The sequence below is a fragment of the Nerophis ophidion genome, linkage group LG16 (assembly GCF_033978795.1).
Source record: "Nerophis ophidion isolate RoL-2023_Sa linkage group LG16, RoL_Noph_v1.0, whole genome shotgun sequence".
Lineage (NCBI taxonomy): Eukaryota > Metazoa > Chordata > Actinopteri > Syngnathiformes > Syngnathidae > Nerophis > Nerophis ophidion.
This window is the reverse complement of record NC_084626.1, coordinates 47,064,133-47,080,858: the sequence shown is the minus strand read 5'-3', so window position 1 is coordinate 47,080,858 and position 16,726 is coordinate 47,064,133. Positions and strand designations below refer to the sequence as shown.

The window sequence follows — 16,726 nt, the reverse complement described above, 5'->3', positions numbered from 1 at the left end:
CTCCTTCCATCAACCCACAGAGTTTATCGGTTGAACTTTCCATTCTCCGTCCGAAAACTCTTATCAATACAACTCTCTCCCACCAGTCTTTGCTTCGGACCCACATCCAATCCAGCCATTCCGAGACCTTCTTGGTAGGAGCGTCATGTTTGTGGCACAATCTAAGGCCAATTTTTGACGCTGTCTGTTATTTACCATCAGCGTGGCCATCAGAGGCGTGATATTTGTAATCTGTGACAATGTTGCAGCGGATATCAGGTACAACAAGAACGTTTGTCTTGGAAGGATCCTCAAATATGTCTTGTTTTGGTGTGACGTCTTAGGTCAACTGGAAAAGCGATACATTCATCTATCCATCCATTTTTCCGCCGATTATAGGAGTCCGGGTCGCAGGGACAGCTGCTCAGACTTCCCTGTCCTCGGCCACACCTTTAGTTCTACAGGGGGGATACTGAGGCGTCCCCAGGCCAGTTGTGAGACAAAATCCCTCCAACTTATCCTCGGTCTGCCCTTAGGTGTCTTCCTGGCTCGGCATGCCCAAAGCACCTCACTAGGGAGGCATCTGTAGTAGATCTCAGCTGGCTCCTCCTGACGTGAAGGATCAGCGGGTCTACTCTAAGTCTCTCCCGGATGACCAAGCTCCTCACCCTATCTCTGAGGGTGATCCCATACATCCTGCAGAGGGAACTCCTTTCTGCCATTTGTATTCGAGACCTTGTCCTTTCGGTCATTACCCAAAGTTCATAACCACGGGTGAGGGTAGGAACGTAGACCGACCTGTAAATCGAGAGCTTCGCTTTCACCACTGCAGACTCCGCAACAATCCGTCTGTCAATCTCGCGTTCTATTCTTCCCTCACTCGTAAACAAGACCCTGAGATACTTGAACTCCTCCACTTGAGGCAGAACTTCACCCCCGACCCGAGGGGTGCAGTCCACCCTTTTTCGACTGAGAACCATGACCTCAGATTTGGAGGAGCTGATCCTCATTTCAGCAGCTTCACATTGGCTACAAACCGCCCCAGTGAACGCTGAAGGTCCCAGTCCGATGAAGAGAACAGGACCACATCATCTGCAAAAAGCCTCCACACCTAGATATTCTGTCCATAAAGATAACAAGACTGGTGCCGTGGTGAAGTCCAACGTCCACTGGGAACAAATCGGACTTATTACCGGCAATGCGAACCAGACTCCTGCTCCGCTTGGACAGGGACCGTGTGGCGCCTAGCAAAGGACCCTAGATCCCGTACTTCTGGCGCACCCACCACAGGACACCGCGAGGGACACGATTGAAGACCTTTTCCAAATCCACAAAATACATGTGGACTGGTTAAGCAAACTCCTATGCCCACTCCAGTACCATGGCGAGGTACATTTTTCCAGAGGGAACTCTCCTGAAGGATTCGATACTATCTGTCTGTCGGTCTGTCTGTCTGTTGGTCGGTCTGTCTGACTGTCTGTCTGTCTCTGTCTCGCTGGGACTTCATATGAAGATGTGAAAATACAAAAAACTATTTGAGAAATCAGACTAATTTAGTGCGTCAGTCAGTGGTTTTAGCAGCTGTTGCGAATGGGACCAAGCAATCGTGTGATTCGGTTTTCTCTTATTGATGTTTACAAGGTGAGATGAGATGTCTTTGCAGAAAGAAACGAGTCAAACAGAATCATTCATTTGTCTTTCAGGTCGGACTTTTCTTTAGTTGAGTTATTGGACCTCTTTAGTCCGGTCTCGGCACATGGACAATGCAAACTGTCGTCCCGAAGGGCCAGATCATCACAACGTGGACCGGCCCTCACCACCCTCAAATCAGTCTTCAGAGCTCCGAGGCCTCATCCTCTGAGTCGCCAACAGGACTTGGAAGAAAGTCAAATATTGGAGGATATTTTCTTTATTTGCTGACAAATATACATTTTCATGTATTTTTAATACATTTTTTCATATACAGTATCTAGACTTTCTTAATGAATTCATGCATTTTTGATTGAACCTTTGTTATATTTTGAATACAAATAAACCTTTTTAGAGAATTGGTGGTGTGACCACATGTCAGCTGGGTTAGGCTGCAGCTCACCTTTGACCCTAACATAGTGGATCCTCTATCCCAGTCGCTGTTGTCTGTGGGCAAGACACTTCACCCACCTTGTCACTGGTGTATGAATGTTTGGTGGCAGCTGTGGCTATAAATGGAGCTTACAACCACCTAGGGTTGTACGGGGTACCGGTACTTGTATAGTATAGCGGTACTAATGAATCAAAAAACGGTACTATACTCTGTTTGAAAAGTACCGTTTTTTTTTTTACTGGCATCACGTCATGACATTGCTGGTTTTACGAGCAGAGGAGCATGTTCGGCAGCGCACACACACAGAGTACTTTGAACAGACACAGTGTGTAGACTGAAAAGGGAGAATGGACGCATTTTGGTGTAAAAAGTAAAGATAAAGTTGAAGTAATAACACTGAAACACCCTCAAGAAGAGCTGCTTTAACACATGGCTAGTTAGCTAGCGGCTAATGTCCATCTGCAGTCTGCAGTGTTTTAGCTCCTTCTAAATCACTAATGCTGGCCTCCGTGGTGACATATATTGTAAGTTTCTTACAAGTATTTTATCCCTGCAGGAGGAGGTACTACACACCGTAGGACAGGGGTCGGCAACCCGTGGCTCTGGAGCTGCATGCGGCTCTTTAGTCACTCTGATGTGGCTCGGCTGCATATTTGTCGACCCCATCGATTTTTCTGGAAGGTTTACGGATTTAAATGCTTCTCCCAGGGATCTACCGGAGCCACGTTCTCCGATTTGTACCCGGACATTAATGTTGAGGGCGTGCGGTGATGGCAGTGCCTTCATCGCTTTTACACCATGCTATTTGCGTGCCGGTTGGTCTTATGTATTATGCGGCTTCTGTCAACACACGAAAGTGACTGCAAGGCATACTTGCTCAACAGCCATACAGGTTACACTGAGAGTTGTGATATAAAGAACTTTAACACTGTTACTAGTTTGCGCCACACTGTGAACCCACACCAAACAAGAATGACAAACACGTTTCGGGAGAACATCCGCACTGTAACACAACATAAACACAACACAACAAATACCCAGAATCCAATGCATCCTTAACTCTTCCGGGCTACATTATACACCCCCGCTACCACCAAACCTCGCCTCCCCCAACCCTGCCCACCTGAACTGACGCACGGAGAGGGCGTGGGGATTTGGTGGTAGGGGGGTGTATAATGTAGCCCGGAAGAGTTATGGATGCATGGGGTTCTGGGTATTTGTTCTGTTGTGTTAGGGTGAGGATGTTCTCCCTAAATGTGTTTGTCATTCTTGTTTGGTGTGGGTTCACAGTGTGGCGCATATTAGTAAGAGTGTTAAAGTTGTTTAAACAGGCACCCTCAGTGTGCACATAGCATTCCGTGAATGGCGGGCGTGATGACGTTCAAGAGGACGTTAAGAGTAATATCATCACGGCACGCCCTTAATATTGTAGTCCAAGTGAAACTTGGAGAAGGTTGACTCCGGGTGATGTCCGGGAGAGGCATTGAATTCCGGAATCTCCCCGCAACAATCTGGGGGGTCGGCGATTGTGCAGCTGAGCCACATCAGAGTTGTCAAAGAGCCGCGGGTTGCTGACCCCTGACTTAGAATATGACCAATGTATCATCCTGTAACTACTTGGTATCAGATCGATACCTAAATGTGTGGTATCATCCAAAACTAATGTGAAGTATCAAGGAAGAAAAGAATAAGTGATTATTACATTTGAACAGAAGTGTAGATCATGGGTGTCAAACACTGGTCCGCGGGCCAAATTTGGCCCACCGTGTAATTTAATTTGGCCCTTGAGGCAATATCAAATTAACATTAGAGCTGGCCTGCCGGTATTATAACACCGCATTCACTGCTAATATTCATACTTACCAACCCTCCCGATTTTCCCGGGAGACTCCCGAATTTCAGTGCCCTTGCTGAAAATCACCCGGGGCAACCATTCTCCCGAATTTCTCTCGATTTCAACCCAAACATCATTGGGGACTGCATTCAACTTAAGTAATAGTAATGTCGTCATTCAGACACTTAAGTAATAGTAATGTCGACATTCAGAGACTTAAGTAATAGTAATGTCGTCATTCAGACACTTAAGTAATAGTAATGTCGACATTCAGACACTTAAGTAATAGTAATGTCGTCATTCAGACACTTAAGTAATAGTAATGTCGACATTCAGACACTTAAGTAATAGTAATGTCGACATTCAGACACTTAAGTAATAGTAATGTCGACATTCAGACACTTAAGTAATAGTAATGTCGACATTCAGACACTTAAGTAATAGTAATGTCGACATTCAGACACTTAAGTAATAGTAATGTCGACATTCAGACACTTAAGTAATAGTAATGTCGTCATTCAGACACTTAAGTAATAGTAATGTCGACATTCAGACACTTAAGTAATAGTAATGTCGACATTCAGACACTTAAGTAATAGTAATGTCGACATTCAGACACTTAAGTAATAGTAATGTCGACATTCAGACACTTAAGTAATAGTAATGTCGACATTCAGACACTTAAGTAATAGTAATGTCGACATTCAGACACTTAAGTAATAGTAATGTCGACATTCAGACACTTAAGTAACAGTAATGTCCTCTACAACCTGTCGTCCCGTCCGCTTTTTCTCCATACAAACATTGTGTCGGCACAGTCACTTACTATATGCGGACTTTACACACGCACAAGTGAATGCAAGTCATACTTTGTCAACCACCATACAGGTCACACTGAGGGTGGCCGTATAAACAACTTTTAACACTGTTACAAATATGCGCCACACTGGGAACCCACACCAAACAAGAATGACAACCACATTTAGGGAGAACATCCGCACCGTAACCCAACAGAACAAATACCCAGGATCCCTCGCAGCACTAACTCTTCCGGGATGCTACAATATTTGACAATCGATTTTGCATGTCACTATACAAGCTTTGCTCGTTCAATATTCAATGCAAAACTTGTTTGTGTCCCTCTTAAAAGGTTAAGTTGTTCAACCTGGGCCCGCGGCTTTGTTGACTTTAAAATGTTGGCCCGCTCTGTATTTGAGTTTGACAGATAGAACATGTTGAAAGAGAAAATAAATGAACAGATTAATAATCAATTTTCTACCGCTTGTCCTTAATAATGTGTACAAAATAATAGGTGTATAAATGACACAAAATGTTACTATGTTGTCTTTGTTTGTTTACTTACGACTAAAAGACAAGTTGACTATTTTATTTACGGACTAAATGACAATAAGAAACATATTTTTTGTTGAAATAAAGCCCATCATGCCATTTTGTTTGGTCTTCTTTATTTAGAAAAGTATCGCAATACACTTTGGTACCGCTACCAAAATACAGTATTGGTATGGAGACGACCTTACAACCACCATTGTGTCAATGTGGACTAACTGAGCTTTCTGTGGAAAGCGTGTGGGTCTCCGGAAAAGTGGCTATATAAATCCAATCTATTAGCAGGAACATGCACAGTAGAAAGTCTGAAGGATCCATCCGAGCAATGAGCGCTAGTTCGAATCCCAACATTGAAGACAGCACACAGGACACTTTCTTCTAGACTGTGCTTTATTATTGGCCTAAGCTGAGACGCATCATTCATTTGAAAATGACAAAAAAGGAGTCAGGAGAAGAAGAGAATGGTGCAGTTCTGAAAGTCGGGGACAGGAGCCTAAAGCGCACTGGCCAATCAGAAGCTGCAGTTCTTCAGGAACCTGGCAAAGCTGGATTATGCAACATTCATCTCCCCACCCTGGGCGTGTGCACAAATAGGAGAAATACATTTTCCATGACCTCTTTTCCAAACATGACGTCACGGTCGAGTCCTTTCCCCCCCCCCAAATAAACTCACTTAGTTTTTAAACCCGGCACATAAAATGACAGCAGTTCAGATAGATGATTAGTGCAGATATTGACTTTTGCTCTCAGGGGAACAAGACCAGGGGTCGTATTTATCAAGCATCTTACACTCAAGTCCTGAGAATTTGCCAAATTTAGTCCTACTCTCAAACTTAAGAATAAAAGCTGTTTATCAACTTTTTGAAGTGTAAGAATCACTCCTACTCTTAAGAGACCTTCGGAAGTGGTTAGGAGTTGCCAGCACTGAGGCCAGAGAGACCTGCGCCAACGTCCAGGGAGAAGAAGGATGTCCCGGCTTTGTTGGACGACGAGCAGCAGATCAAACGCTGTCGTTTAGACCAGGGGTGTCCAAACTTTTATTGAAATATTCAAAATAAGTCAAATTTTTATTATTATTTTCTATTCAACACTTACAGTAAATCTCTATATCAACTTAAAAAAAAAAAAAAGGTTTTATGGCTTTTCTGTCAAAAACATCTTTGTTTTTTTAATAGTAAAACTGAAATATGCAGTATTTAGTAATTGGAGCCCTAAAAGATCAATAATGCAGGACACCATTGATTTGAATTCTTTATTATTTTTGAGTAATCTCAGTGAAAAGATGAATAAAATACAAAAAGGTGCCCCACTCTTAAAGTGATACATTTTTATTCGTTTTTTTTTTTAACTTTCAACACTTAAGTTACGAAATCAACTTCAGATATATCTGTCGATTATACATTTGAACTATTATCTTGCTTGTTTTATGCTCTTTTGTCAAAGAAAACTTTGTTTTTATATGGCAACTACACAATATATTCAATATTTACCACATAAAACATTTTAAAGTGACATTTTTAAACTAATTGGAGCTTTGAAACTAATTCATTATAACATGGATTTTTTTTGTCATCATTATTTGTTTTGAGTAATGGCAAAAAATACCAAATAAATAATCGATTGATTGAAACTTGTAATTAGTAGATTGCACATTACAGTACATATTCATACAATACATATGTGCTGAAAATTGTAATTTTCCTGAAGGAACTCGCCTGACGGAATGAATAAAGTACTATCTAATCTAATCTAATTTAATATTCTGTACAATTGACCACTAAATGGTAACGCTTAAATAAGTTTATCAATTTGTATAAATCAGGGTCCACGTTAATCAATTCAAGGCAAAGATGTTTTTTTACAAGGTAAAATAAAGACAAAATAAGATAAAAAAACAACCTGCATGGCAACTTTTTCTAGTTAGATTTCACCTCATTCCAATATTTTTAGTGTCCTTGTTTATTTTTGCAATAGTATTTCCAGAATGTGTGGCGGGCCACAAATGGCCCCTGGGACGCACTTTGGAGACCCCCGGTTTAGACAGAGCGGGTATTATTTTTGTCACAGATTTAATAAGAGGCGTCATCTCATCAGCAACATCACACATAAAGTGGCCTAATTAATGAATTGGAAAGAAAAGGAAACATTTATTTTTGATTCATTGTTTTGTATTATTTTGTAGTTTATTGTCAAAATATACACTCCATTGTCCACTGAAATATTTCAAAGATATTTCTTTATTCTTAGACAAGGGATTCCCTTCCGTGATTGGTCATTTCTATGCAAACAGAAATGACGTCAGCTAAAATTCCGTTTACGGCACATAGTAATGTCGACATTCAGAGACTTAAGTAATAGTAATGTCGTCATTCAGACACTTAAGTAATAGTAATGTCGACATTCAGACACTTAAGTAATAGTAATGTCGACATTCAGACACTTAAGTAATAGTAATGTCGTCATTCAGACACTTAAGTAATAGTAATGTCGACATTCAGACACTTAAGTAATAGTAATGTCGTCATTCAGACACTTAAGTAATAGTAATGTCGACATTCAGTGACTTAAGTAATAGTAATGTTGTCATTCAGACACTTAAGTAATAGTAATGTCGTCATTCAGAGACTTAAGTAATAGTAATGTCGTCATTCAGACACTTAAGTAATAGTAATGTCGTCATTCAGACACTTAAGTAATAGTAATGTCGTCATTCAGACACTTAAGTAATAGTAATGTCGACATTCAGACACTTAAGTAAAAGTAATGTCGACATTCAGACACTTAAGTAATAGTAATGTCGTCATTCAGACACTTAAGTAATAGTAATGTCGACATTCAGACACTTAAGTAATAGTAATGTCGACATTCAGACACTTAAGTAATAGTAATGTCGTCATTCAGACACTTAAGTAATAGTAATGTCGACATTCAGAGACTTAAGTAATAGTAATGTCGTCATTCAGACACTTAAGTAATAGTAATGTCGTCATTCAGAGACTTAAGTAATAGTAATGTTGTCATTCAGACACTTAAGTAATAGTAATGTCGTCATTCAGACACTTAAGTAATAGTAATGTCGACATTCAGACACTTAAGTAATAGTAATGTCGACATTCAGACACTTAAGTAATAGTAATGCCGACATTCAGACACTTAAGTAATAGTAATGTCGTCATTCAGACACTTAAGTAATAGTAATGTCGACATTCAGACACTTAAGTAATAGTAATGTCGACATTCAGACACTTAAGTAATAGTAATGCCGACATTCAGACACTTAAGTAATAGTAATGTCGACATTCAGACACTTAAGTAATAGTAATGTCGTCATTCAGACACTTAAGTAATAGTAATGTCGTCATTCAGACACTTAAGTAATAGTAATGTCGACATTCAGACACTTAAGTAATAGTAATGTCGACATTCAGACACTTAAGTAACAGTAATGTCGTCATTCAGACACTTAAGTAATAGTAATGTCGACATTCAGAGACTTAAGTAACAGTAATGTCGTCATTCAGACACTTAAGTAATAGTAATGTCGACATTCAGACACTTAAGTAATAGTAATGTCGACATTTAGACACTTAATAGTAATGTCGACATTCAGACACTTAAGTAAAAGTAATGTCGACATTCAGACACTTAAGTAATAGTAATGTCGACATTCAGACACTTAAGTAATAGTAATGTCGACATTCAGACACTTAAGTAATAGTAATGTCGACATTCAGACACTTAAGTAATAGTAATGTCGACATTCAGACACTTAAGTAATAGTAATTTTCTTCATTCAGACACTTAAGTAATAGTAATTTCGACATTCAGACACTTAAGTAATAGTAATGTCGACATTCAGACACTTAAGTAATAGTAATGTCGTCATTCAGACACTTAAGTAATAGTAATGTCGACATTCAGACACTTAAGTAATAGTAATGTCGACATTCAGACACTTAAGTAATAGTAATGTCGACATTCATACACTTAAGTAAAAGTAATGTCGACATTCAGAGACTTAAGTAATAGTAATGTCGACATTCAGACACTTAAGTAATAGTAATGTCGACATTCAGAAACTCAAGTAATAGTAATGTCGACATTCAGACACTTAAGTAATAGTAATGTCGACATTCAGACACTTAAGTAATAGTAATGTCGACATTCAGACACTTAATAGTAATGTCGTCATTCAGACACTTAAGTAATAGTAATGTCGACATTCAGAGACTTAAGTAATAGTAATGTCGTCATTCAGACACTTAAGTAATAATAATGTCGACATTCAGACACTTAAGTAATAGTAATGTCGTCATTCAGACACTTAAGTAATAGTAATGTCGACATTCAGACACTTAAGTAATAGTAATGTCGTCATTCAGACACTTAAGTAATAGTAATGTCGACATTCAGACACTTAAGTAATAGTAATGTCGTCATTCAGACACTTAAGTAATAGTAATGTCGTCATTCAGACACTTAAGTAATAGCAATGTCGACATTCAGAGACTTAAGTAATAGTAATGTCGTCATTCAGACACTTAAGTAATAGTAATGTCGTCATTCAGACACTTAAGTAATAGCAATGTCGACATTCAGAGACTTAAGTAATAGCAATGTCGTCATTCAGACACTTAAGTAATAGTAATGTCGACATTCAGACACTTAAGTAATATTAATGTCGACATTCAGACACTTAAGTAATAGTAATGTCGACATTCAGACACTTAAGTAATAGTAATGTCGACATTCAGACACTTAAGTAATAGTAATGTCGACATTCCGACACTTAAGTAATAGTAATGTCGACATTCAGACACTTAAGTAATAGTAATGTTGTCATTCAGACACTTAAGTAATATTAATGTCGACATTCAGACACTTAAGTAATATTAATGTCGACATTCAGACACTTAAGTAATAGTAATGTCGACATTCCGACACTTAAGTAATAGTAATGTCGACATTCAGACACTTAAGTAATATTAATGTCGACATTCAGACACTTAAGATTGAGTCCTACTCTTGGCTGAAAGTGTAAGACGCTTGATAAGTAACTTTGAAGTGCGGCTTTCAGCCAAGAATTTCTTCACTCACAAGTCAACTCTTAGTAGTTCAATTGTAAGAAGCTCGATAAATTTGGCCTCAGAAGTCCGTCCAACAATACCAGGCATAAGCACGGAAGGCGGAGAGTAACCTTTTCACAACCCAAATTGTTTTTTTCTCCCCAATTTTGTGTTTAATTAGGAATGTAGTACTTTACACTGAAGAAGCTTGCTGGGACTCCAAGGCAAAAGTTTTCATACATGTTTGATTGTACAGGGAATGAAAGAAGGGGGCGCTAAAGTCGGGATTACCCATAAAATGTCTCTTTCAAACAAACCCACAAGAAGAATCATTCTATTTACATTTGTATGATTATTTCTGATTTGATGTGAGCGTCAGCATTATATAAATTATACTGCAGAAGTATAATCATTATATACATTATACTGCAGGAGTATAATCATTATATACATTATACTGCAGAAGTATAATCACCTACTTTCCCTTCAGTAAGTTATAAACAGAAATGTACATAAGGCTTGGAAACACAGTAGCACTGCTCTCAAACAGGAAATTGGAGATGTCCAACATCAAAGAGGTAATGTGATGGCACTTTGAAGCAAGACCCCTCAATGGCGATAAAGGAGCTCAGATCTCCAACTCAAACAGCACAAAGAAATAAATACACTTTGACAAATAAATAATCCAGCCATTAAAATCCGTTTCTGACATCACTTGGTCAATAGGAGCGGTTTTTTTCAGAAGTGCTGAAGGCGTGGTCCTGGAGACAGGATCAAGGATCATCGGTGGACCACCACGGTGGGCCGTATAAAAACTCTTTTGGTCACGTACCAACTCATAGAAAAATAATGCCGTGAACGCATGCGTATCATCTCAGACGTGACTTGGAAATAAATCGAGAAATGAACAGAACCCATTCAAAGGATTTCTTATAGAAAATAGGTCGACGTGTGTCCAAGTTCTAACTGAGGTCTCCCTGACTGTTTTCTGGATAAATGCCTCGGTCAGGTCCTACATTTTGCACCGTATCCTCGCAACCTTTTTTTTGTACCTGGTTTTTATCAGCAGTATCATGTATATATATATATATATATTTCTATATATGTATATATATATAATTTATTCTTTTTTTTTTGAGTATTTAAAGTACTTTATCCAGTCCTGGTAGATAGAAGTAAAAGTCCTATAAAATATGCAAACCTATGTACAGAGGAAAACGGAGCAAAAAAGAAGAAACAATTTACAGTATATTCATCGGTTTATGTTTACATTTATATATATATATATATATATATATATATATATATGTATATATATATATATATATTTATAATCAAACTTCTGCTGTGGTTTTTTTTAGACGTGTTTCGTTTTCTCCGCCTGAACCTGTGGTGGAATGAAGATGACGTGCTCGGCATTTTTACCACCCCATCCTCCTTCTTTTTCTTTAGTTTTTGCAGTCAAAGCGGGCTCGCCACATGTTCCTGGACGCCATGCGCGGACGTGACTATGAGCGCACATCAAGCCGTGCACAGGCGTCCTCGGAAGTCCGACATGTTTTTGCTGGTCCGGTCTTAGCAGTCCAAGGATTGGACAAAGGTTGAAGGTACATCTTGGACACGGGGTGATGAACAATTTAAAGGAAAACTTTCCTTTCCCATGTGTTGTACTCTATAGCCCTACAGAGAAATCACATGTAGAAATATTCAAGGAGTAAACTGCTGACCTTTTCATCCCGTATTTGTGACTACTTCCAGAAATTGCCTTCTCAAGTCCTAGATGACACCTGCCTTAGTGGCTATGAGGCAGGTTTTCTTTCCATACTCAGATGTGGACTTGTTGATAGAATACAGACCAGCAGTTTGGACACACCTCCTCCTTCACAACACAACTGGTGGTCCCAACTCCACTGATGAAGCAGAACATTCCACTAATCAACCCTGACAAGGCACACCTGTGAAGTGAAGACCAGCTCAGGTGACTACCTCTTCAAGCTCATGGAGAAAATGCCAAGAGTGTATACTAGTACCCTGATACTATTTAATCACAATCGGTACTACACCACCTCAAAAAAAGTACTGGTACAATATATTACTGCATAGGTCTGCAGACTAATTAGGAGTCTTTGTTTACTTACTTGCTACTAAAAGACAACTTGTCTAGTATGTTCAACATTTTATTGAACAGCCCGAGCTGTTTGTTTCCATCCATCCATCCATCCATCATCTTCTGCTTATCCGAGGTCGGGTCACGGGGGCAGCAGCCTAAGCAGGGAAACCCAGACTTCCCTCTCCCCAGCCACTTCGTCCAGCTCTTCCCGGGGGATCCCGAGGCGTTCCCAGGCCAGCCGGGAGACATAGTCTTCCCAACGTGTCCTGGGTCTACCAGTTGGACGTGCCCTAAACACCTCCCTAGGGAGGCGTTCGGGTGGCATCCTGACCAGATGCCTGAACCAACTCATCTGGCTCCTCTCCATGTGGAGGAGCAGCGGCTTTACTTTGAGTTTGTCCCGGATGGCAGAGCTTCTCACCCTATCTCTAAGGGAGAGACCTAAACTCATTTGGGCCGCTTGTACCCGTGATCTTATCCTTTCGGTCATGACCCAAAGCTCATGACCATAGGTGAGGATGGGAACGTAGATCGACCGGTAAATTGAGAGCTTTGCCTTCCGGCTCAGCTCCTTCTTCACCACAACGGATCGGTACAACGTCCGCATTACTGAAGACGCCGCACCGATCCGCCTGTCGATCTCACGATCCAATCTTCCCTCACTCGTGAACAAGACCCCTAGGTACTTGAACTCCTCCACTTGGGGCAGGGTCTCCTCCCCAACCCGGAGATGGCACTCCACCCTTTTCCGGGCGAGAACCATGGACTCGGACTTGGAGGTGCTGATTCTCATTTCTCTTTGCTATTGGGGCTTATTGGACCCTAGTTAGAATCAAAACTAAGAATCCTCTTTGGATGTGATGTACTTGGTCCAGTGGTTCTTAGCCTTGTTTGAGGCAGCGATCTCCACCAGTTTCATACGCGCATTCACCGAACCCTTCTTTAGGGGAAAATAAAACGTTATATTTTTTTTCAAATTCAAGACAAAGTTCTATGTTTTTTTTACTGTAAGCGTAACCTTGTTCAAAGAACAAAACCATGAACTCACAAGAAGTGACACACCTGCAAATCAGTGTGACTTCTGCTGTTGCCGTATCCAGAGAAGTTTTTATGTACGCGATTAGTCGGGTGTGTCTTGACCTCTGCCGAACCCCTGAGGCCAACTCACCGACCCCCCTAGGGTTCCATGAAACCCAGGTTAAGAACCACTGACTTAGTCCATAAGTAACAAACGTGTGCTTCATGTTTAGTAACATGCTCATTTTTATTTTTACACTATTTTTTTCCAAATTCCATTCTATGTTGTACTCTTCTGACACCACCAGATGGCAGTATAAGTGTCCACATAAGCGGCCATAAGGCCCCAATTCAGTAAGAGCTAAAAGGTGCTGTCCACGCATGTGGCCACTAAGCTTTTAGAGGTTTCGAAGGACTAAATTGCAAAAACAAGTATATGTTTGATGCAGGGGTGTCCAAAGTGCGGCCTGGGGGCCATTTGGGGCCCGCAGGTCATTCTTTAACGGCCCTACTGTACATTTTAAAAATACAATTGAAAAAAATAAAAAACATGAAAAGTGGTATAGAAGTACAAACAGGTGAAATGTAACAAGAAAATGTTGCAATGTTTTAATAACACAAAGCCGCCATGCAGGCTGTTTCTTTCAAAATAATAATGAATCAAAATCAATGTCATTTTGAATTATTGACCTATTCAAGGCTTCAAATACCTCACAATAAATATTCCACTTTGAGATATTTTTTGGGGGAAAATGTTGCATATTTTGTGTTTTGCCATATAAGAAACTGAGCTGTTCTTTTTAAAGAAGGGCCGAAACAAACAAACAAACAAAAAACATAAACAACAATAAAACTTAAAAATTTACCGATATATCTGAAGTTGATCCCGAGATTATTGTGCTAAAAGTAAACTTCAGTAAAATGTATTTTTTAGCACTTTAATGAGTAGGACACTTTTGGATCACCGATTATTTTAGTGTGATTTTTTTTTTAAGTGTCATTGCTCAAAATATAATAATGAATCAAAATCCAAAATTAAGGCTCCAATTATTATATAATCTCAAATATTCCACCTACAAAAGTTATTGGGTAAAAATATTTCATATTTTGTGTTTTTTCCATTTTTTTCCCCTAATGTTGATCGACAGATTTAAAACTTGAATAATAATAAAAATAATAATACTGAATAATGACACATTTTTAATATTATTTTTTTGACCAAAACCCTTTGGGGTCCCCGGGATCATAACTGAGTGGAGGCCTGAATGTATATTTTTTATACAGACATTGTATTCTTTTTAAAAATAAAAAAAAACATGAAAATGTCCCCCGCTTGCTTTGATTTTTTTCAGTGTGGCCCTCAGTGGAAAAAGTTTGGACACCCCTGGTTTAATGTACCCTAAGATTTGTTGTTACAATAAAGCCAATAATGACATTTTCTTGGTCCCCTTTATTTAGAAAAGTATCGAAATATATTTTGTACAAAATATTGGTATCGGGGAAAACTCTATATTCCAGTTTTTTTCAAAATAGCCACCTGTTGCTCTCATTACTTTTGTGCACACTCTTGGCATTCTCTGAAAAACACGATTTCAGTTATTTCCCCTTTTCAACTCCACGTGTGTTCATTGATAGTTTTGATGTGACGATCTACAATGTAAATAGTCGTGAACATAAAGATGAATGAGGAGAAGGTGTGTCCTGTACTGTACGTCTACAGGTAATTAATGACATCATCTTTTCAAGGTGATGCTTCATGGCGATACTTGAAGGGGTCATCATAGTCCCAGTCCAGGCTGGGCAGTAGTCCTAATTGTGACTTGGTCACCGCTACCCCGCCTGCAGCCTTGATCGCTAGTAGCTGTGCACGCAGGTGTGCTCGCAGGTGTGCTAATGCCCTTTTTTTTTTTTACATTTTGAAAATGAAGGTGAATCTGGTGACTAATATGTTGCTGTTCTCCGTGGTTCCTGCTGACATGCATGATACCCGTCTGCTTGTAGTTTTGACATCATAATAGTGCTTGCAGAAGTGTGTGTGTGTGGATTTCTTTTAAACCGTTGTGTTTTTGGCGGGGCGAGCACAGTGTTTCATGGCAGATTGTGCAGGTGAGGAGGCACACCTGTGACATGGTGACAGCCCGGACGCTACATGCACTTTACTCAGAGCAAGGGTTGGGAGCCATACCCTATTTCCTTCAATTGCCGCCGGGGCGCTAATTCATTTAAAACCTCTTCTCCCTTACCAAAGGCATGCGGTAAATTTACGCCTGCGCTTAAAAATTTGAGTGTGATGTAAGGATTCCATCGTGAAAAGCACATTTAATAAAAAAAACGTTATTATGGTCTTGCCTTTACTTATAAATGAAGTCCATGCGCAGCTCCTTCTGATCAAAAGCATCGATAACTTGTTTATAGAAGTCTTCCTTATCTTTCTTCAGTTTTAAAAGTCTCTCTGTCTCAATGGAGATCTTCCTTTATTACCTCCTGTTTCGATTGAAAGTCCAGTTTAGAAAACTGTTTTATTTTAGATATGTAATCCTCCATGTTAAAAGTGCAAGCGAGAGGAAAAAATAAACGATCGCTGCTTGTTGTCACTTCTTCTGCAGCCGAGTAGTCGCAAGAAGGATCACTAGCGCCCTCTACCACCAGGAGGCGGGAGTCATTTATTGACTCATATTTGACACACGCAGCTACAGTATATTAATAAAACATAGCTGCTTACTGTTCTTTTTAGCATATTCAATAGCTTGCACCTTAAATCCTACTGAATAGCTCTTAATCTTCTTCCCTTTATGCGATTTCAAAGGATTGAAATCAGCCTCCTCCATTTTGAAAATGATGACAGGTGAAGTGTCACTCGTGACGTGACGAGTTTGACCCGGTGGAAATTCTAGACATGTGCTAATAAAAATAATATTTTGCGAAACGAGTTTGACCCGGTGTTAATCCTGAGCCGGCGATAATGCTAAGCATGCGCTAATTATTTTGCAAAACGAGTTTGACCCGGCAGTAATTTTAGTCAGGCGCATACTATATACCTGGCGGCAATTCAAGGAAATACGGTACATTCATTTTGGTTCAAGTTTCAAACAGAACTTTTGTGTGCGTGTGTGTGTGTGTGTTTGTGCATGTGTGTGCGTGTGTGTGTGCGCGTGCCAAGCGTAAAAGATATGTTTGGAATAGAGTCGAAGATCATTTTCTCTTTAAAACGCTCGAGCCTGATTTTTCTTAAAGCCTGCTACTCAGTCGTGGCTTTGATGCATTTTCAGACAATATTTACAGATGTATCT

General features: G+C 39.7%; 1 protein-coding gene across 3 annotated transcripts in view; it reads left to right on the top strand.

Moving 5' to 3' along the window:
• LOC133535474 (protein hinderin-like) overlaps window positions 1-12,543 on the top strand; it is an 83,312-nt gene extending 70,769 nt beyond the window's left edge. For 2 of the 3 annotated variants that reach the window (XM_061875338.1, XM_061875339.1), the window contains one exon: window positions 1,683-5,167. In XM_061875338.1, coding sequence (XP_061731322.1) covers window positions 1,683-1,899 — 217 coding nt within the window. In that variant the 3' untranslated portion in view covers window positions 1,900-5,167. Of the gene's footprint in view, window positions 1-1,682; window positions 5,168-11,761; window positions 11,917-12,067 lie in introns of those variants that run through there. The other variant, XM_061875340.1, reaches the window with a different exon arrangement.
• Window positions 12,544-16,726: the final 4,183 nt, after the last annotated feature.